The sequence below is a fragment of the Entelurus aequoreus genome, linkage group LG28, assembly GCF_033978785.1.
Source record: "Entelurus aequoreus isolate RoL-2023_Sb linkage group LG28, RoL_Eaeq_v1.1, whole genome shotgun sequence".
Lineage (NCBI taxonomy): Eukaryota > Metazoa > Chordata > Actinopteri > Syngnathiformes > Syngnathidae > Entelurus > Entelurus aequoreus.
The window spans coordinates 25,214,844-25,239,329 of NC_084758.1; the positions used below are offsets into that span (position 1 = coordinate 25,214,844).

General features: G+C 38.9%; 1 protein-coding gene across 1 annotated transcript in view; it reads right to left on the minus strand.

The window, feature by feature from the left end:
* Positions 1 to 18,540, minus strand: part of LOC133645063 (DNA dC->dU-editing enzyme APOBEC-3F-like) — a 51,789-nt gene extending 33,249 nt beyond the window's left edge. Inside the window, exons 1-4 of the mRNA XM_062039849.1 lie at positions 18,499 to 18,540; positions 15,815 to 15,866; positions 5,114 to 5,261; positions 2,508 to 2,748 (exon numbers count right to left, since the gene is read on the minus strand). Of these exons, the coding sequence (XP_061895833.1) occupies positions 2,508 to 2,748; positions 5,114 to 5,261; positions 15,815 to 15,866; positions 18,499 to 18,508 (451 nt within the window). The 5' untranslated portion in view covers positions 18,509 to 18,540. The remainder of the gene's footprint in view (positions 1 to 2,507; positions 2,749 to 5,113; positions 5,262 to 15,814; positions 15,867 to 18,498) is intronic.
* Positions 18,541 to 24,486: the final 5,946 nt, after the last annotated feature.

Below are 24,486 nucleotides of genomic sequence, written 5' to 3' on the forward strand. Positions count from 1 at the left end.
TCCTCCGGGTGTTGATGAGCAGATGAGGGCTGGCTGGCGTAGGTGGATAGCTGATGTTTTTAGCATAGCTCTGTCGAGGTCCCGTAGCTAAGTTAGCTTCAATGGCGTCGTTAGCAACAGCATTGTTAAGCTTCGACAGGCTGGAAAGCATTAACCGTGTATTTAAATGTCCATGGTTTAATAGTATTGTCGATTTTCTGTCTATCCTTCCAGTCAGGGGTTTATTTCTTTTGTTTCTATCTGCATTTGAGCCCGATGCTATCACGTTAGCTCCGTAGCTAAAGAGCTTCGCCGATGTATTGTCGTGGAGATAAAAGTCACTGTGAATGTCCATTTCGCGTTCTCGACTCTCATTTTCAAGAGGATATAGTATCCGAGGTGGTTTAAAATACAAATCTGTGATCCACAATAGAAAAAGGAGAAAGTGTGGAATCCAATGAGACAGCTTGTACCTAAGTTACGGTCAGAGCGAAAAAAGATACGTCCTGCACTGCAATCTAGTCCTTCACTCTCACGTTCCTCATCCACGAATCTTTCATCCTCGCTCAAATTAATGGGGTAATCGTCGCTTTCTCGGTCCGAATCTCTCTCGCTGCTGGTGTAAACAATGGGAAAATGTGAGGAGCCTTTCAACCTGCGACGTCACGCTACTTCCGGTACAGGCAAGGCTTTTTTTTATCAGCGACCAAAAGTTGCGAACTTTATCGTCGATGTTCTCTACTAAATCCTTTCAGCAAAAATATGGCAATATCGCGAAATGATCAAGTATGACACATAGAATGGATCTGCTATCCCCGTTTGAATAAAAAAATGTCATTTCAGTAGGCCTTTAATATTAGGACCAATCACATTCTGAAAATGTACAAATCATAATGTTTTTTTTACACTTACATCTTGCAGTTAATTGTATTCTATCTTCATCAGTTCTTATTTATACGTTCTGAATAAATGATGTGATAATGTTCATTAGTCAAATAAGTGGAATTGAGTTTGGCAGAGTTTTAAAGTGGTGTTAATTTGTAATCAGAAGATTAAATTAATGTAATTTACTCATTTCCCTCAACTGATGTACTAACATCATGTGGTTTATTCTGTACACACAGTTGTGGTCAAAAGTTGACATACACTTGTAAAGAACATAATGTCATGGCTGTCTTGATCGAGTTTCCAATCATTTCTACAACTCTTATTTTTTGTGATAGGGTGAATGGAGCACATACTTTTGTTTCATCTGACCACAGAACTTTCCTCCAGAAGGTCTTATCTTTGTCCATGTGATGTCAGATGAAACAAAAATTTTGCTGTTTGGCCACAATACCCAGCAATATGTTTGAAGGGGAAAAGGTGAGGCCTTTAATCCCAGGAACACCAATCCTACCGCCAAGCATAGTGGTGGTAGTATTATGCTCTGGGCCTGTTTTGCTGCCAATAGAACTGGTGCTTTACAGAGAGTAAATGGGACAATGAAAAAGGAGGATTACCTCCAAATTCTTCAGGACAACCTAAAATCATCAGCCCGGAGGTTGGGTCTCGGGCGCAGTTGGGTGTTCCAACAGGACAATGACCCCAAACACACGTCAAAAGTGGTAAAGGAATGGCTAAATCAGGCTAGAATTAAGGTTTTAGAATGGCCTTCCCAAAGTCCAGCCTTAAACATGTGGACAATGCCGAAGAAAAAAGTCCATGTCAGAAAACCAACACATTTAACCGAACTGCACCAATTTTGTCAAGAGGAGTGGTCAAAAATTCAACCAGAAGCTTGTGAATGGCTACCAAAAACGTTTTATGGCAGTGAAACTTACCAAGGGACATGTAAGCAAATATTAACATTGCTGTATGTATACTTTTGACCCCGCAGATTTGGTCACATTTTCAGTAGACCCATAATAAATTCATAAAAGAACCAAACTTCATGAATGTTTTTTGTGACCAACAAGTATGTGCTCCAATCACTCTATCACAAAAAATAAGAGTTGTAGAAATGATTGGAAACTCAAGACAGCCATGACATTATGTTCTTTACAAGTGTATGTCAACTTTTGACCACGACTGTATGTGCGCTCAGAATATGTGTCCCCAGTCATAAATCAAAGACGAAATGCACAGATGATCAATGTGTATACTATCACTAATAAGCAGCGTAAGTAGGTAGTGTCCAAACACTGAAGTGTTGCCTCTATCCTAACATAGCTCCGCCCCCTCTGAAGTCATGCATGTCGTAGGGGAAACAAATAATGGCTCTGGCGACATCCAGTGGACACATATAGACACAGCAGTTTCTTTCATTCAAAAATTTCAGCTCATTTTTACTTAGCAAACTCATCTCGTGGGCCGGAGGAAACCTGTTCGCGATACCTTTGACACCCCTGGACTACATCTTCAGCGTTTGGCTCGGTTAAGCCGGACAACAAAGAAGAGATCCTGGATAACTTCAACGTGATTTGTAGTACAGACCCCCGGTCAGAAAGCACAATTTTAAGTATTTCAGCTGCTAATACGTTGCATACCGTTCCTATACATGACTTCGATCTCCACCCCAGCATCTCTCAGTGATCGCAGGCCAGCTTGGTTTTTCTTATCATGTATGTTGTAGAGGCGTGACGTGTAGATGAAAAGCTTAATGTTTGAATTTTGCTGAAGGAACTGCACCAGCTGCTCTGAGCAGTCAGAACAGGGGGACCAGGAGATGTAGATTGTAATGTTGTAGTCTTTACCAGGCGAGGTTTTCATGTGAGAAATAAAGTTTGCCTAGACACAAACAAAACATGCAAATATCGGATGAATAACTGGACTGTAATACTGGGTCGGTCAAAAGTTGACATCCACTTGTAAAGAACATAATGTCATGGCTGTCTTGAGTTTCCAATCATTTCTACAACTCTTATTTTTTTGTGATAGAGTGATTGGAGCACATACTTGTTGGTCACAAAAAACATTCATGAAGTTTTTTGTTTTTTATGAATTTATTATGAGTCTACTGAAAATGTGACCAAATCTGCGGGGTCAAAAGTATACATACAGCAATGTTAATATTTGCTTACATGTCCCTTGGCAAGTTTCACTGCAATAAGGCGCTTTTGGTAGCCATCCACAAGCTTCTGGTTGAATTTTTGACCACTCTTCTTGACAAAATTGGTGCAATTCAGCTAAATTTGTTGGTTTTCTGACATGGACTTGTTTCTTCAGCATTGTCCACATGTCAGGACTTTGGGAAGGCCATTCTAAAACCTTAATTGTAGCCTGATTTAGCCATTGCTTTACCACTTTTGATGTGTGTTTGGGGTCATTGTCCTGTTGGAACACCCAACTGTGCCCAAGACCCAACCTCCGAGCTGATGATTTTAGGTTGTCGTAAAAAATTTGGAGGTAATCCTCCTTTTTCATTGTCCCATTTAAAGGCCTACTGAAACCCACTACTACCGACCACGCAGTCTGATAGTTTATATATCAATGATGAAATCTTAACATTGCAACACATGCCAATACGGCCGGGTTAACTTATAAAGTGCAATTTTAAATTTCCCACTAAACTTCCGGTTGGAAACGTCTATGTACGATGCGTATGCGCGTGACGTCACGACGGCAACGGAAGTATTCGTACCCAATGTGTCACCATACAAAAAAGCTCTGTTTTCATCGAACAATTCCACAGTATTCTGGACATCTGTGTTGGTGAATCTTTTGCAATTTGTTTAATGAACAATGAAGACTGCAAAGAAGAAAGTTGCAGGTGGGATCGGTGTATTAGCGGCTGGCTGTAGCAACACAACAAGGAGGACTTACTTGGATAGCAGACGCGCTAGCCGATGCTAGCCGCCAACCACATCTGTGATCGGGTGAAGTCCTTCGTCGCGCCGTCGATCGCTGGAACGCAGGTGAGCACGGGTGTTGATGAGCAGATGAGGGCTGGCTGGCGTAGGTGGATAGCTAATGTTTTATCATAGCTCTGTGAGGTCCGGTTGCTAAGTTGCTAATTTAGCTTCAGCGTCGTTAGCAACAGCATTGTTAAGCTTTGCCAGGCTGAGAATTATTAACCGTGTAGTTACATGTCCATGGTTTAATAGTATAGTTGATCTTCTGTCCATCCTTCCAGTCAGGGATTTATTTATTTTGTTTCTATCTGCATTTTAGCCAGATGCTATCACGTTAGCTCAGTAGCAAAAGAGCTTCGCTGATGTATTGTCGTGGAGATAAAAGTCACTGTGAATGTCCATTTCGCTTTCTCGACTCTCATTTTCAAGAGGATATAGTATCCGAGGTGGTTTAAAATACAAATCCGTGATCCACAATAGAAAAAGGAGAGTGTGTGGAATCCAATGAGCCAGCTTGTACCTAAGTTACGGTCAGAGCGAAAAAAGATACACCCTGCACTGCCTCTCTAGTTCTTCACTCTAACGTTCCTCATCCACAAATCTTTCATCCTCGCTCAAATTAATGGGGTAATCGTCGCTTTCTCGGTCCAAATCTCTCTTGCTCCATTGTAAACAACGGGGAATTGTGAGGAATTCTTCCTCCTGTGACGTCACGCTACTTCCGGTATAGGCAAGGCTTTTTTTAATCAGCGACCAAAAGTTGCGAAATTTATCGTCGTTATTCTTTACTATATCCTTTCAGCAAAAATATGGCAATATCGCGAAATGATCAAGTATGACACATAGTATGGATCTGCTATCCCCGTTTAAATAAAAAAAATTCATTTCAGTAGGCCTTTAAAGCACCAGTTCTATTGGCAGCACCATGCTTGACGGTAGGAATGGGTTTCCTGGGATTAAAGCCCTCACCTTTTCTCCTCCAAACATATTGCTGGGTATTGTGGCCAAACAGCTCAATTTTTGTTTCACCTGACCACAGAACTTTCCTCCAGAAGGTCTTATCTTAGTCCATGTGATGTCATAAAATAAATTCATAAAAGAACCAAACTTCATGAATGTTTTTTGTGACCAGCAAGTATGTGCTCCAATCACTCTATCACAAAAAAATAAGAGTAGTAGAAATTTCTGGAAACTCAAGACAGCCATGACATTATGTTCTTTACAAGTGGATGTAAACTTTTGATCCCGACTGTATTTTATTGAATATATCAAACAGTTCTTCTCAGCAGGCCCATACTCACCTCTGCATGGTGGTCATCGTTAGAGACAATTCCAAACGAGTCGTCAAAATAGTCATCATAGCTGTGCCAGCACAACCACGTCTCATGTCGACCTTCAGCACGCTCCAAGTTTTTATATTGGAAGTCGAAGTCATCCCCGGTTAAGCTACTGAGGCAAAGTGAAATGAGTTGTTTTTACCATCCACTGCTTGTCAGAGTGATGCTTTGACGCATGTATTTATGTACAAATATTGATTGCGATTGACACCGTCAGAGAAGATGTGTTCAGAATAATAGGAAATGTGAATATAACAGAAAACACTCAGACAATTGAAACTTTGGTCGTTCGTTTTTAACTGAATTGTCACAAACCTTTACCACTGTATCCATGCAAAATTACCTTTGCAGTGTCGCAAAATTACCTTTCGTCTAAATGTAAATATTCTTATGACAACTTCAGCAACACAATGATTGGTTCTCATAAAATCCATCCATGTGATATTACAACCTATTGCAGGAGTGGGCAACCCAAACACGTTGAAAGAGCCACATTGGAGCAAAATGACAAAAAACGTATCCGTCTGGAGCCGCAAAAAATGAAAAGCTGTATATAAGTGTTGTAATTAAGGCAACACATGTTGTACGTGTCTATAGTAGCTATAATAGCCTACTATCAAAATGACTGTGTCGCGGGCTCAATCTTTGTTGACAGAAATGTTGAAATTTAATATTTATTCTACACATTTTTACAACATTGGAAACCATTAGTCAATCAGAGGCTACTCAGAAGGTGAGATAATTCCTGGAAATGACTGGCATTTAATGGCCAAAGGTATAGACGTGTGTGTCCAAGTTAAAGGAAACAGCAGGCTGTCTTCTTTTAATAGATTTATTACAAACCCCGTTTCCATATGAGTTGGGAAATTGTGTTAGATGTAAATATAAACGGAATACAATGATTTGCAAATCATTTTCAACCCATATTCAGTGGCATATGCTACAAAGACAACATATTTGATGTTCAAACTGATAAACATTTTTTTTTTTGCAAATAATCATTAACTTTAGAATTTGATGCCAGCAACACGTGACAAAGAAGTTGGGAAAGGTGGCAATAAATACTGATAAAGTTGAGGAATGCTCATCAAACACTTATTTGGAACATCCCACAGGTGTGCAGGCTAATTAGGAAAAGGTGGGTGCCATGATTGGGTATAAAAACAGCTTCCCAAAAAATGTTCAGTCTTTCACAAGAAAGGATGGGGCGAGGTACACCCCTTTGTCCACAACTGCGTGAGCAACTAGTCAAACAGTTTAAGAACAACGTTTCTCAAAGTGCAATTGCAAGAAATTTAGGGATTTCAACATCTACGGTCCGTAATATCATCAAAAGGTTCAGAGAATCTGGAGAAATCAAGCCTCGTAAGCGGCATGGCCGGAAACCAACATTGAATGACCGTGACCTTCGATCCCTCAGACGGCACTATATCAAAAACCGACATCAATCTCTAAAGGATATCACCACATGGGCTCATGAACACTTCAGAAAACCACTGTCACTAAATACAGTTGGTCGCTACATCTGTAAGTGCAAGTTAAAGATCTACTATGCAAAGCGAAAGCCATTTATCAACAACACCCAGAAACGCCGCCGGCTTCTCTGGGTCCGAGATCATCTAAGATGGACTCATGCAAAGTGGAAAAGTGTTCTGTGGTCTGACGAGTCCACATTTCAAATTGTTTTTGGAAATATTCGACATCGTGTCATCCGGACCAAAGGGGAAGCGAACCATCCAGACTGTTATCGACGCAAAGTTCAAAAGCCAGCATCTGTGATGGTATGCGGTTGTAATAGTGCCCAAGGCATGGGTAACTTACACATCTGTGAAGGCACCATTAATGCTGAAAGGTACATACAGGTTTTGGAACAACATATGCTGCCATCTAAGCGCCGTCTTTTTCATGGACGCCCCTGCTTATTTCAGCAAGACAATGTCAAGCCACATTCAGCATGTGTTACAACAGCGTGGCTTCGTAAAAAAAGAGTGCGGGTACTTTCCTGGCCCGCCTGCAGTCCAGACCTGTCTCCCATCGAACATGTGTGGCGCATTATGAAGCGTAAAATACGACAGCGGAGACCCCGGACTGTTGAACGAATGAAGCTCTACATAAAACAAGAATGGGAAAGAATTCCACTTTCAAAGTTCCAACAATTAGTTTCCTCAGTTCCCAATCGTTTGAGTGTTGTTAAAAGAAAAGGTGATGTAACACAGTGGTGAACATGCTCTTTCCCAACTACTTTGGCACGTGTTGCAGCCATGAAATTCAAAGTTAATTATTATTTGCAAAAAAAAATTAAGTTTATGAGTTTGAACATCAAATATCTTGTCTTTGTAGTGCATTCAATTAAATATGGGTTGAAAAGGATTTGCAAATCATTGTATTCCGTTTATATTTACATCTAACACAATTCCTCAACTCATATGGAAACGGGGTTTGTATAATCTTTGGCAAGCTACGTAATGTTTGCTGTGGTCTGGAACAACATGGTACACAAACAACTATCAGAAATGCAGCCAATATTACATACAGATAATGTGTCCTGAGACATGCAAAACTAAATTATATACAAAGGGGATACAAGTAAAGGATATTAAAGGCCTACTGAAATGAAATATTCTTATTTAAACGGGGATAGCAGATCCATTCTATGTGTCATACTTGATCATTTCACGATATTGCCATATTTTTGCTGAAAGGATTTAGTAGAGAACATTGACGATAAAGTTTGCAACTTTTGGTCGCTGATAAAAAAAAACCTTGCCTGTACTGGAAGTAGCGTGACGTCGCAGGTTGAAGGGCTCCTCACATTTCCCCATTGTTTACACCAGCAGCGAGAGCGATTCTGACCAAGAAAGCGACGATTACCCCATTAATTTGAGCGAGGATGAAAGGTTTGTGGATGAGGAACGTGAGAGTGAAGGACTAGCGTGCTGTGCCGGACGTATCTTTTTTCGCTCTGACCGTAACTTAGGTACAAGGGCAAATTGGATTCCACACTTTCTCCTTTTTCTATTGTGGATCACGGATTTGTATTTTAAACCACCTCGGATACTATATCCTCTTGAAAATGAGAGTCGAGAACGCGAAATGGACATTCACTGTCACTTTTATCTCCACGACAATACATCGGCGAAGCACTTTACGGAGCTAATGTGATAGCATCGTGCTTAAATGCAGATAGAAACAAAAGAAATAAGCCCCTGACTGGAAGGATGGACAGAAGATCAACAATACTATTAAACACTGGACCTGTAACCACACGGTTAATGCTGTCCAACCTGGCGAAGCCTAGCAATGCTCTTCCTAACGACGCCATTGAAGCTAACTTGGCTACGGGACCTCGACAGAGCTATGCTAAAAAAATTAGCTATCCACCTAAGCCAGCCAGCCCTCATCTGCTCATCAACACCCATGCTCACCTGCGTTCCAGCGATCGACGGCGTGACAAAGGACTTCACCCGATCATCGATGCGGTCGGCGGCTAGCATCGGATAGCGCGCCTGCTATCCAACTCAAAGTCCTCCTAGTTGTGTTGCTGCAGCCAGCCGCTAATACACCGATCCCACCTACAGCTTTCTTCATTGCAGTCTTCATTGTTCATTAAACAAATTGCAAAAGATTCACCAACACAGATGTCCAGAATACTGTGGAATTTTGCGATGAAAACAGAGCTGTTTGTATTGGCATACAATGTGTCCGAATACTTCCGCTTCAACCATTGGTGTCACGCGCAAACGTCACCATACCTAGACGTTTTCAACCGGAAGTTTCCCGGGAAATTTAAAATTGCACTTTATAAGTTAACCCGGCCGTATTGGCATGTGTTGCAATGTTAAGATTTCATCATTGATATATAAACTATCAGACTGCGTGGTCGGTAGTAGTGGCTTTCAGTAGGCCTTTAAATGAGCTCAAATATACCTACAAATGAGGCATAATGATGCAATAAGTACATACAGCTAGCCTAAATAGCATGTTAGAATTGCTTAGCTTGCAGTCATGCACTGACCAAATATGCCTGATTAGCACTCCAACAAGTCAATAACATCGACAAACCGCACCTTTGTGCATTCACGCACAGTATAAAACTTTTGGTGGACAAACTGAGACAAAGAAGGAGTGGAAGATTTTACATGTAATCAAACTGTTGCGTCACAGTCCACACTATGGTGAGTTCAAGAACTGCCGAAATTAGTACGATAAAACGATGTTCACCAAATAGTGTCATCAGTGAAGCATACACACAAACATATTAAACAGTGAGCTTTCTAACAATTGGGAAGGTTTGTGTCATGTTGGTCCTCAAACAAAAAACATATTGAAACAAAAAAATTATTTCCCACCATCTTTTTCCATTTTCAATATTTAAAAAAAAATGCTCCAGGGAGCCACTAAGGCGGCACTAAAGAGCCACAGGTTGCTGACCCCCAACCTATTGTCATAAAAGTCAGACTACTTTCATCATTTTTTTCTCTCCATAAAATTCCAACGTTGTCCTCCTAATATTCTTATAAAATTCAAATTTCATCTTCACTAAATTATAAGTACATTTCCGACTTCGTCGTCATAATATTACAACGTATTCTCATAAAATTCCGACTCATAAAGTTACAACTTGTTCATATGAAATTCCTATTTTGTCCTTGCGATATTATTACTTATTCTCCAAAAATTATTCAGAATTATTCTCATAAAATGTTGACGTTATCCTCGTATAATTACAACATAGCCTTATATATTGCGATTTCTTCATTGAAAAATGGCAACTTATTTTCAAAAGTCTGACTTAGTCCTTGTATTATTAGGACTTATGTTTATAAAATGTTGACTTCATTGTATACTTTAGTAACTTATTCTTAGAATTGTACGATTGTCTTAGTAATACTATGATTACTTCTCATACACTTCAGATTTTATCCTGGTAATAGTCTGACTTATTTTCATAAAATTCGGATTTATTCTCATAAAATGTCAATGTTATCCTTGTTACTCTCACAACAATCAGACTTTATTGTGTGAATGCTTCACACATATGGTTTTCTACACCAAAATTCATCCATTTATTATTCAACTTCAACTTCTTCTCCAGATTTTAACGCTCTCTACCTTCCACGTTTTTCACCCGATTCAAACCGTTCCAACTTCAAACTGTTCAGCCTATTCAGGAATCCCTTGAAAAATTCCAAAAATTCCCAGATTTCCCAGAATTCCAGGTTTTTCTGGGACATTTTTCCCAGTCATACAAAAGACTATCAAAAATGGGACCCATTACCTCCCTGCTTGGCACTCAGCATCAAGGGTTGGAATTGGGGGTTAAATCACCCAAAATGATTCCCGGGCGCGGCCACCGCTGCTGCCCACTGCTCCCCTCACCTCCCTGGGGGTGATCAAGGGTGATGGGTCAAATGCAGAGAATGTGTGTGTGACAATCATTGGTACTTTAACTTTAACTTAATTCAATATGAATTAGCCATTTTTCAAAATTCCACATTTTTCAACCAATTCAAACCATTCCACCTTCAACATATTCTACTCATCCTGAAAATTCAAACTATCAAGTTCAAAAAAATTCCAGGAATTCGAAGAATCCTATTTCCACCCTTTTTTCTGTCGACTACTCCTTCCACATTTTTCAACCCACTTCAACCGTTCTACCGTCAAAACATTCCTCTTAATCAGGACCAGAAAACAAAGTTGTTTTTTGAACTGGAAAAATTCCCGGTTTTTCCGAAATTCCAGGAATTCCGTAATACCATTTATCAATTTACCATGAAATGATTAACGTGAACCCCGACTTAAACAAGTTGAAAAACCTATTCGGGTGTTACCATTTAGTGGTCAATTGTACGGAATATGTACTGTACTGTGCAATCCACTAATAAAAGTTTCAATCAATCAAATTAAAAATGTTACTACTTCAACATTTCACGACTGTTTTGGAAAAATTCCAACACCAACCATTTCAACTCATTCAGAACATTCAAGTTTAAAAAAAAGTTATTTTCTAAAAAATTCCCTCTTTTCCCAGGAATTCCCAAATGTTCATGAAATTCCCATTAAAATGATTGGGACATTTTTACAAAGTTCCACAACTCCCACATTTTTTTATCCGATTCAAACTGTTCCAACTTGAAAATATTCAGCCTCTTCAGGAATTGTGTGCTCCCTTTCAACAATTCTAAAAAAAATTCCCGGATTTCATTTTTCAACCTATTCAAACCATTCCAACATCAACACATTCCACTCCTCCTGGACATTCAAACTAATACATTCCCAAGTTCAAAACCAAATTCCGGTGTTCTTGGAAATTCAAACTCTTCAACATTCAAACCATTCCAACATTTAAACTATTCTTACATTCATACTACATTCTGTCAGCATTGGAATTGCGTCATCTAGTTTTAATATTATTATAATTTATTCATATAATTTCTTATAGTTATAAATTACAATTCCTACAACCATTTCTCATTATTCTCATAAAATGTTATATTGTGACTTATCCTCATAAGGTTTCAAACATTATCATTGTAACATGACATATTATATACTGTATATATTAATTATAATCACAACTTACTCTCAAAAAAATGTGTACTTCATCCTCATAATGTTACAACGTAGTCTTGGAAGTTTTCCGACTTTATCCTTGCAAGATAAATACCTGATCAAATTCTACTGTTTTGTTATAGTACAGAATGGCATTTTAAATTTCATGAAATAATAAAAGTTTTTATTTTCATACATGTAAACAAACGCTTTCGGAAATAAAAAAAAAGTTATCCCTACCGTCTTTCCATTTTGGTTAGGGATGTCCGATAATGGCTTTTTGCCGATATCCGATATTCCCCAACTCTTTAATTACCGATACCGATATCAACCGATACCGATATCAACGGATATATGCAGTCGTGGAATTAACACATTATTATGCCTAATTTGGACAACCAGGTATGGGGAAGATAAGGTACTTTTTTTTAAATAAGTAAAATAAGATAAATAAATTAAAAACATTTTCTTGAATAAAAAAGAAAGTACAACAATATAAAAACAGTTACATAGAAACTAGTAATGAATGAAAATTAGTAAAATTAACTGTTAAAGGTTAGTACTATTAGTGGACCAGCAGCACGCACAATCATGTGTGCTTACGGACTGTATCCCTTGCAGACTGTATTGATATATATTGATATATAATGTAGGAACCAGAATATTAATAACAGAAAGAAACAACCCTTTTGTGTGAATGAGTGTAAATGGGGGAGGGAGGTTTTTTGGGTTGGTGCACTAATTGTAAGTGTACCTTGTGTTTTTATGTTAATTTAAAAAAATAAAAAAATAAAAAAACGATACCGATAATAAAAAAACTGATACCGATAATTTCCGATATTACACTTTAACGCATATATCGGACATCTCTAATTTTGGTGAATCTGAAAAATGTGCTGAAACCTCGAAAAACTGCCACCTAGTATACTTAGTGCCCTCTTTATACTGTAAACCACACCTTTATTTTATATAACTGTTTGGCCTGGTTTGCCCAGCCGGTTCATGTTTTCCGTGTTGTGGTTATCTCTGACGTTTGTAGAATGGAAAGCAAAACTAATGCAAATGTAATCCAACCAATTTATGGTATAATTGTTGTAAAGCATGGGTGTCAAATTCTGGCCCGCGGGCCAAATTTTGCCTGCCGTGTAATTTCACTTGGCCCTCGAGGCAATATCAAATTAACACTAGAGCTTGCCCGCCGATTATATTCAGTGGCGGTGCCGCGGTAACACCGCATTCACCGCTAATTCCTAATTCTCATACTTGCCAACCCTCCCCGGTGCCGCTCCCAAAAATCGTCACGTCCGCTTTTCACCCAGTCCAGCGAATGCTGGCCCAGTCACATAGTATGTGCGGCTTCAGCACGCACTCACACGTGAATGCAAAGCATAGTTGGCCAACAGCGATACAGGTTACACTGACGGTGCTTGTATAAATAACTTTAACACTGTTAGAAATATGCACCACACTGTGAATCCACACCAAACAAGAATGACAAACACATTTTGGGAGAACATCCGCACCGTAACACAACATAAACACAACAAAACAAATACCCAGAATCCCATGCAGCCCTAACTCTTCCAGGGCGTCATCATAGTCCACGTCGTGACACAAGAGGCTATATCATCCCTACATATATATATATATATATATATATATATATATATATATATATATATATATATATATATATATGTATATATACATATATATATATATATATATATATGAATCCGGGAACATATCCTTCACGGATTTGTTGAAAACATCCGCAAATGAGAACGGGATGTTGCTTGCAGCTATCAGCATAGCCATATTTGTCTCGGCATATGTTACACCCTCGGGTCTTTAAGGCACGCCCCCAATAGTTGTCCGGCTGGAAATGTTGGACATTACTACTTGCCGTTGTTTTGAAGCAATGCATGATGGGAATCCGATGTTGTGTGTCAGTGTATTAACGTGCCGGCTGGAATAAACACACGCTGAGAAATAGCTCCGTGCCTGCCTACTTTATGAGTTATAGGTAAACCTATGGATAACGGAGACATATATAATAGTCTCCTTTTCAGGTGAGAGACGACGCTAAAGGCAGTGTCTTTAAGGCACGCCCCCAATAATGTTGTCCGGCTGGAAATCGGGAGAATGGTTGTCCCGGGAGATTTTCGGGAGAGGCACTGAAATTCAGGAGTCTCCGGAAAATTCGGGAGGGTTGGCAAGTATGGTTGTAACATTATGAGGATGAAGTACAAATTTTTTTGAGATTAAGTTGTGATTATAATTAATATAAATAATATGTCATGTTACAAGGATAATGTTGGAAACCTTATGAGGATAAGTCACAATATAACATTTTTATGAGAATAATGACAAATGGTTGCAGGAATTGTAATTTATAATTATAAGAAATTATAATAATAAGGTACAATAATATTAAAACTAGATGACGCAATTCCAATGCTGACAGAATGTAGTATGAATGTAAGAATAGTTTAAATGTTGGAATGGTTTGAATGTTGAAGAGTTTGAATTTCCAAGAAAACGGAATTTGGTTTTGAACTTGGGAATGTATTAGTTTGAATGTCCAGGATGAGTGAAATGTGTTGATGTTGGAATGGTTTCAATAGGTTGAAAAATGAAATCCGGGATTTTTTTTTAGAATTGTTGAAAGGGAGCACACAATTCCTGAAGAGGCTGAATATTTTCAAGTTGGCACAGTTTCAGTCGGATAAAAAAAATGTGACAGTTGTGGAACTTTGTAAAAATGTCCCAATCATTTTAATGGGAATTTCATGAACATTTGAGAATTCTGGGAAAAGAGGGATTTTTTTTATAAATTAACTTTTTTTTTTTAACTTGAATGTTCAGAATGAGTTGAAATGGTTGGTGTTGGAATTTTTCAAAAGTCGCGAAATGTTAACATTTTTAATTGATAATTGGTATTACGGAATTCCTGGAATTTCGGGAAAACCGGCAGTTTTTCCAGTTCAAAAAACAACTTTGTTTTTTTGTCTTGATTAAGAGGAATGTTTTGACGGTGGAACGGTTGAAGTGGGTTGAAAAATGTTGGAATTTTATGGAGAGAAAAAAATGATGAAAATAGTCTGACTTTTATGATAAGTCAGACTATTTTCATCAAGAGCATGCGGCTCTTTAGTGCTGCCTTAGTGGCTCCCTGGAGCATTTTTTTTAAAAGTAACGAAAATGGAAAAAGATGGGGGAAAATAATTTTTTTGTTTCAGTATGTTTTTGGTTTGAGGACCAACATGACACAAACCTTCCCAATTGTTAGAAATCTCACTGTTTAATATGTTTGTGAGTATGCTTCACTGATGAGAACATTGTTTTGTCCTACTAATTTTGGCAGTTCTTGAACTCACCATAGTGTGGACTGTGACGTAACAGTTTGTTTACATGGAAAATCTTCCACTCCTTTGTCTCAGTTTGTCCACCAAACATTTTATACTGTGCTTGAATGCACAAAGGTGCGGTTTGTCGATGTTATTGACTTGTTGGAGTGCTAATCAGACATATTTGGTCAGTGCATGACTGCAAGCTAATCAATGCTAACATGCTATTTAGGCTAGCTGTATGTACTGTACATATTGCATCATTATACCTCATTTGTAGCTATATTTGCGCTCATTTAATATCCTTTACTTTTATCCCCTTTGTATATCATTTGGTTGTGCATGTATCATGACACATTATCTGTATGTAATATTGGCTGCATTTCTGATAGTTGTTTGTGTGCCATGTTGTTCCAGACCACAGCAAACATTACCTAGTGTAACAGTTCAGTGTAAGAGTTCTGGGTCGGCACAATGATGAGACTTTTTCCACTGTTCTCAGCTTTATTATTTTCCTTCCAACCTGCGGGCGACAATCAGACAATGTCGGTATCCCGTCTTCCTTTGGCTTGCGCCCTCGGCCATGTGAAACTTTTCTGTCCATGTACATATACATCTTTAACAATTTACAATGAAAAAGACAGATACAAACAGTCTGTAAAATATTGAAATATACATTCTAAGCGCCATTCTGTGGCAGAACAAAACATGCAACATTTGCTATAGTTAACACCTTAGAAAATAAAATAAAACCACAAACCTGCGGGTGACAATCAGACAATGTCGGTATCCCGTCTTTCTTTGGCTTGCGCCTAAACACACAGAATAACACTCGTTACCTACGCACGTAAGCACACACGCACGCACAGGCACACACTGAACAAGTCTCATACCCATACTTGCCAACCCTCCCGGATTTTCCGGGAGACTCACGGAATTCAGCGCCTCTCCCGAAAACCTCTCGGAAGAAATTTCCTCCCGAAAATCTCCCGGAATTCAGCCGGAGCTGGAGGCCACGCCCCCTCCAGCTCCATGCGGACCTGAGTGGGGACAGCGGCGACAGTCTGTTTTCACGTCCGCTTTCCCACGATATAAACAGCGTGCCTGCCCAATCACGTTATAACTGTAGAATGATCGAGGGCGTGTTCTTGGTTTCTTATGTGGGTTTATTGTTAGGCAGTTTCATTAAAGGCCTACTGAAATGACATTTTTTTATTTAAACGGGGGAAAGCAGATCCATTCTATGTGTCATACTTGATCATTTCGCGATATTGCCATATTTTTGCTGAAAGGATTTAGTAGAGAACATCGACGATAAAGTTGCAACTTTTGGTCGCTGATAAAAAAAGCCTTGCCTGTACCGGAAGTAGCGTGACGTCAACAGTTGAAAATCTTCTCACAATTCCCCATTGTTTTCAATGCAGCTAGAGCGATTCGGACCGAGAAAGCGACGATTACCCCATTAATTTGAGCGAGGATGAAAGATTTGTGGATGAGGAACGTGAGAGTGAAGGACTAGAATGCAGTGCAAGACATATCTTTTTTCGCTTTGACCGTAACTTAGGTACAAGCTGGCTCATTGGATTCCACACTCTCTCCTTTTTCTATTGTGGATCACGGATTTGTATTTTAAACCACCTCGGATACTATATCCTCTTGAAAATGAGTCGAGAAAGCGAAATGGACATTCACAGTGACTTTTATCCCCACGACAATACATCGGTGAAGCTCTTTAGCTACTAAGCTAACGTGATAGCATCGGGCTCAAATGCAGATAGAAACAAAATAAATAAACCACTGACTGGAAGGATAGACAGAAGATCAACTATACTATTAAACCGTGGACATGTAAATACACGGTTAATAATTTCCAGCTTGGCGAAGGTTAACAATGCTGTTGCTAACGACGCCATTGAAGCTAACTTAGCAACCGGACCTCACAGAGCTATGCTAAAAACATTAGCTCTCCACCTACGCCAGCCAGCCCTCATCTGCTCATCAACACCCGTGCTCACCTGCGTTCCAGCGATTGACGGTGCGACGAAGGACTTCACCCGATCACAGATGCGGTTGGCGGCCCGGAGACGGAGGAAGTTAAGGTGAGTTCGCCGGCTAGCGCGTCTGCTATCCATCTCTCAGTCCTCCTGGTTATGTTGCTGTAGTCCGCCGCTAATACACCGATCCCACCTACAACTTTCTTCTTTGCAGTCTCCATTGTTCATTAAACAAATTGCAAAAGATTCACCAACACAGATGTCCAGAATACTGTGGAATTATGTGGTGAAAACAGAGTTTTTTGTATAGGATTCAACGGGTCCGTATACTTCCGTACCAACCATTGACGTCACGCGCATACGTCAGCATAATAAAACGTTTTCAACCGGAAGTGTGGCGGGAAATTTAAAATTGCACTTTATAAGTTAACCCGGCCGTATTGGCATGTGTTGCAATGTTAAGATTTCATCATTGATATATAAACTGCGTGGTCGGTAGTAGTGGGTTTCAGTAGGCCTTTAACGTCCTCCCAGCGCGGTAACAACACACAACAACAGCAGTCACGTTTTCGTCTACCGTAAAGCAGTTCGCCTGCCGTAAACAGCAATGTTGTGACACTCTTAAACAGGACAATACTGCCATCTACTGGATAGCCTCCGGAACACTGAAATTCAAGTATTTTATTTATATGATATAATAAATATATATATATATATATATATATATATATATATATATATATATATATATATATATATATATATATATATATATATATATATATATATATATATATATACTAGAATTCACTGAAAGTCAAGTATTTTATATATATATATATATATATATATATATATATATATATATAGCTAGAATTCACTGAAAGTCAACTATTTCATATATATATATATATATATATATATATATATATATATATATGAAATACTCGAGTTGGTAAATTCTAGCTGTAAATATACTCCTCCCCTCTTAACCACGCCCCCAACCCCCGACCACGCCCCACCCCCCCACCTCCCGGAATCGGAGGTCTCAAGGTTGGCAAGTATGCTCATACCCTACTCACACGCACACACTGAACAAGTCTCATTACCCACGCACACACACACGCACGCACACACACGCTCACACTGAACAAGTCTCATTACCTACGCGCACACACGCGCACACGCACGCTCACACTGAACAAGTCTCATTACTTACGCGCATATATGCACGCACGCACGCACACACACACGGAACAAGTCTCATACAGGGAGCGGCCGGTTGGCGCCAATTTTAGCGATGTAATGTTGCCTGGAATCTGAACTTAAAACTAGAGGACAACACAGGTAAACATGTTCACATTCTTGGTACACACATTCATTAATTAAAGACCTCATTTCTACCGAAAAACAAACAAAAGGTCGGTGGGATCGTCCGACCGAGACTCACCCTCAGCCATGTGAAACTTTTCTGTGAGCGGAGAAGGGCGGGGCTACCCAACGCTGGAGGACTACAGGAGCTCAGGAGGGACAAAAAGATATCAAACCGCCCTCTGGTAGGCGAGCAGAAAAGAGAACTATTTGGAGATAAAATTCACAAACAAAATATAATACATAACAAAGGTGTATTTTAACTCCGTTACACCAGCTTGCCAAATATTGTAATAAATCTATTAAAAGAAGACAGCCTGCTGTTTCCTTTAACTTGGACACACACGTCTATACCTTTGGCCATTAAATGCAAGTCATTTCCAGGAGTTATATCACCTTCCGAGTAGCCTCTGATTGACTAATGGTTTCCAATGTTGCAAAAATGTGTAGAATAAGTATTAAATTTCAACATTTTTGTCAAAAAAGATTGAGCCCATGACACATTATCATTTTGATAGGAGGCTATTATAGCTAATATAGACACTTACGTCATGTGTTGCCTTAATTATAACACTTATATAAGGCTTTTAATTTTTTTGCGGGTCCAGACAAATCCATTTTTTATCCAATGTGGCTCTTTCAACGTGTTTGGGTTGCCCGCCCCTGCAATAGGTTGTAATATCACATGGTGTTTTCTGCTATATTCACATTTCCTATTATTCTGAACACATCCTCTCTGACAGTGTCAATCGCAATCAATATTTGTACATAAATACATGTGTCAAGGCATCACTCTGAAAAGCAGTGGATGGTAAAGACAACTTCATTTCACTTTGCCTCAGTAGCTTAACCAGGGATGACTTCGTCCTCCAACATAAAAACTTGCGGCATGCTGAAGGTCGACATGAGACATGGTTGTGCTGGCACATCAGTGTTTCCCATAAACTGCCAAGATACCTGTGGCGGTGGGGGCGTGGCTATGGGCGTGGTCACCATGACATCATCGAGTAATTTGCATAATTTACTACAATGATATGATTTTCTCTAAAAAGGCTCAAAAAATGTATACTTACTAATTAATAACAGTTTTGCTTTAAACGTCAATCCATCCATCCATCCATCCATCCATTTTACAATATAATTACAACACTTTATGTACATATTTATATACAGATTTGAACAATAAGTTATTCACTGAAATATATTTATTAATTGTGTTTCTTACAAAAAAATATATCTTATAAAATATAAAAGCTAAAATGTCTCTTAAAGCTCTGCCCCTTTAATTAGTGCATACTAAATAATTTAACTTTAGCCTACTACTACAACCATATTATTTACCAGCAACATAAAGTGAAACAGAGGCAGAGGTGTCCTGCCACAGTCAGTAACAAATAAACAGAAAACAGTAGTGGTCAAATACAAATAAGGCAACAAGAGAAGTATCCTACACTTCTCTTTTGTAAAGTAAATCTGAACAGCCTATATGGGCATCTACATCAACTATATGATTTGCCTGAGAAGCTGGACAGGACGGAAAAAAAAAAAAAAAAAAAAATTTTTTTTTTTTAATTTGTGGCGGATGTAATTCTTTCGTGGCGGGCCACCACAAATAAATGAATGGGTGTGAAACACTGCACATCAATGATGGACATGATAACGACTCGTTTGGAATTGTCTCTAACTATGACCATGACCACCTGCATGCAGAGGTGAGTATGGGCCTGCTGAGAAGAAATGTTTGATATATTCAATAAAATACAGTCGCGATCAAAAGTTTACATACACTTGTAAAGAACATAATTTCATGGCTGTCTTGAGTTTCCAATCATTTCTACAATTCTTGTTATTTTGTGATAGAGTGATTGGAGCACATACTTGTTGGTCACAAAAAACATTCATGAAGTTTGGTTCTTTTATAAATGTATTTCATGACATCACATGGATGGACAAAGATAAGACCTTCTGGAGGAAAGTTTTGTGGTCAGGTGAAATAAAAATTGAGCTGTTTGGCCACAATACCCAACAATATGTTTGGAGGGGAATAGGTGAGGCCTTTAATCCCAGGAACACCAAGCCTACTGTCAAGCATGGTGGTGGTAGTATTATGCTCTGGGCCTGTTTAGCTGCCAATGGAACTGGTGCTTTACAGAGAGTAAATGGGACAATGAAAAAGGAGGATTACCTCCAAATTCTTCAGGACAACCTGAAATCATCAGCCCGGAGGTTGGGTCTTGGGCGCAGTTGGGTGTTCCAACAGTACAATGACCCCAAACACATGTCAAAAGTTGTAAAGGAATGGCTAAATCAGGCTAGAATGAAGGTTTTAGAATGGCCTTCCCAAAGTCCTGACTTAAACGTGTGGACAATGCTGAAGAAACAAGTCCATTGTCAGAAAACCAACACATTTAACTGAACTGCACCAATTTTGTCAAGAGGAGTGGTCAAAATTCAACCAGAAGCTTGTGGATGGCTACCAAAGCGCCTTATTGCAGTGAAACTTGCCAAGGGACATGTAACCAAATATTAACATTGCTGTACGTATACTTTTGACCCAGCAGATTTGGTCACATTTTCAGTAGACCCATAATAAATTAATAAAAGAACCAAACTTCCATCCATCTTCTTCCGCTTATCCGAGGTCGGGTCGCGGGGGGCAGCAGCCTAAGCAGGGAAGCCCAGACTTCCCTCTCCCCAGCCACTTGGTCCAGCTCCTCCCAGGGGATCCCGAGGCGTTCCCAGGCCAGCCAGGAGAGATAGACTTCCCAACGTGTCCTGGGTCTACATATCTAATTATCTATAGCACATACCATTGTTAATATATACTGAACAAAAATATAAACTTGTTTTGCTCCATTTTTCATGAGTTGAGATTTAAAACTGTTACTATACACACAAGACTTTTTCGTCTCAAAAATTGTTTGCAAATCTGTGTTAGTGAGCATTTCTTTTTTGCCAAGATGATACACTATATCCCACCTGACAGGTGTGGCATATCAAGATGCTGATTGACAGTGGTGTGCCGTCAGGGCCAGCAAGGCCTTCTCTGCTGGCCTAACATAACCAGAAATCATGATCATAATTAAAGATACATTCATTTTTTAATTTACTTTCCCTAAATATTTACAAATATTCATATTCTTTCCATGTTATATGATTCACGTTCCAGTGCTGTTGTTTTTAGTTTTAGTTTGTATCCAATCAGAATTCAGCTAGCTTATGTTGCCATGCAGTACGAAATCTGCCAGACGCCTTCAGAATCAACAATGCAGGCGTCTATGTACTGTAAGTGAACAGGGACATACAGTTGATAGACAGTTGCGATTGTAGATTAACTACGATCAAAGTATTGGACAGGACGTCGAAAAATGTGTAATAAAGTTGTACTTTATATAAGAAAAAAATGGGCATACAAACGGTACAAAACGATTCTTATATCTTATTATCTGTCATTCATTCATCACCCGTAGGCTCGTAATCCTCATTCTCAACAACCACAATGCACCTGCTCCCGGTCTTTCTAACATCCGGTTTGCCGCAATGCATTGTGGAACATGCAGTCTTTTAGTTAACCCTTTGTTAGGCTATTGAGTAGAAACAACTCAATTCAGTGTCAGTGTTTTTCAAATAATCAATATCAAATACATGTACAAATCAATCAATTCCCTTTTAACTCTTTTTAGCTGTAAATATTTATAGATCAATTTATCGTCCCGGGGACGGTAAAAAAAAATGCACAGGACAAAATGAAATGCTCCCCGGGACGATGGCTTTTAACCATTTTTTTTCTTTTTCTTTTTATGTATTTATTCATTTTACATTTTATATTAAATGTCTTGGTTTTTCCTCCCTCTGAAAATCCTATGAAATGTTTTAACAAGCCATCCTATAATAATACAACAGCTATTAATGTAACAATACAATAAAACAAATATATTTAATGATGTTTTTTCATTATTTTAACAATAGGCTAATGTATATTACTTTATATAGATTCTACAAGAAACACAAAACATAAAAACTAAATTATTTACAATTGCAGACACAAAGTTTCGTGCAGCTTCACTCATTGTAAAGGAAGACTGAAGTCCACTCAGGAGAAAAATGACTACAAAGATGATGTCTGGGTTTTTCTTATATATATATACATACATGCAGTTGTGCTCATAAGTCTACATACCCTGGGAGAATTTATGATTTCTTGGCCATTTCTTCAGAGAATATGAATGATAACACAAAAACCTTTCTTCCACTCATGCTTAATGGTTGTGTGAAGCTATTTATTGGCAAACAACTGTGTTTACTCTTTTTAAATCAAAATGACAAAAGAAAGTACCCAAATGACCCTGATCAAAAGTTACATACCCCAGTGACTTTGATCTGATAACATGCACAAAATTTGACACAAACAGGTTTTGAATGGCCAATCAAGGTTCCAATCCTCACCTGTGACATGTTTGTTAGTAATTAATGTGTGTGTATAAAAGGTCAGTGAGTTTCTGGGCTTCTGACAGACCATTGCATCTTTCATCCAGTGCTGCACCGATGTTTCTGGATTCTGAGTCATGGGGAAGGCAAAAATAATTGTCAAAGGATCTGCGAGAAAAGGTAATTGAACTGCATAAAACAGGAAAGGGGTATAAAAAGATATCCAAGGAATTGAGAATGCCAATCAGCAGTGTTCAAACGCTGATTAAGAAGTGGAAAATGAGGGATTCAGGTAGACCAGCAAAGATTGTAGCCTCAACTGCCAGGAAAATTGTTCGAGATGCAAAGATAAATCCACAAATAACTTCAGCTGTAATACAGGACTCTCTGAAAAATTGTGGTGTGGCTGTTTCAAGATGCACAATATGGAGGCACTTGTAAGAAAAATGGGCTGCATGGTCGAGTCGCCAGAAGAAAGCCATTTCTGCACAAATGTCACAAATTATCCGCTTACATTACGCCAAACAGCACAGAGACAAACCTCAAAACTTCTGGAACAAAGTAATTTGGAGTGATTAGACCAAAATTGAACTTTTTGGCCACTCGACCATGCAGCCCATTTTTCTTCAAGTGTGTGTGTATATGTATATATATATATATATATATATATATATATATATATATATATATAATATATATATATATATATATATATATATATATATATATATATATATGTATATATATTATATATATATATATATATATATATATATATATATATATATATATATATATATACACACATATATATATATATACATATATATATATATATATATATATATATATATATATATATATATATATATATATATATATATATATATATATATTCAATATATTCATATATATATATATATACACATATACATATATATATATGTATATGTATATATATATATGTGTGTGTGTGCAGAAAACATCGCACAGGGCGATGTGATGCGTCTAGTGCAGTAGCCTTGGAGTAGTAGTACCTGTAGTTAGTGCATGCTGCATGCCGCTTTTGCTTGCTATGCTGCATGCTGCTTCTGCCTGATACTCATTGCTTTCAGCTAGTGCCGCCGGCTAGCCCTCTGTCTCAGAGGGCGAAAAGAGGAGCCGAGTGCATAAGCCTCCTCAGCCGGTACATAGCCTCTCCATTGTCAAGACTCGTACATGCCTCCTCGTGGCCACACACGGTAACTGGAACCTCGCGGTTCCAGGCTAAGTTGTACGGGATCTCGGAGCAGCAGGGGGCCCCAGAGACGGGGCATGCAGGCCCACCGGTGTGTGGACATGCCCTGGTGCCCAGTCAACCCCTGTCCCAGCTATGGGTAAATAACCCCAGCTATGGGCGAATAGTGAAAACCGCCTCAACGGTGGACCAGGCGGAAGATTGGCGGCAGCGGAATGCACCACAACGGCTGGGAAGGCGGATGAAGGCTGCAGCAAAGACGGGTCCCCAGTCGTCTTGGTTTCCATGCCACTGGACCCTGGCCCGCTCAATGCCAAGGACTGTGTGGTGGCTGACCGTGCACCAGTCTCCCCACATTAAAAGATTCCACGCACAGGCGTCCTCCATATAGGGAATCCACCC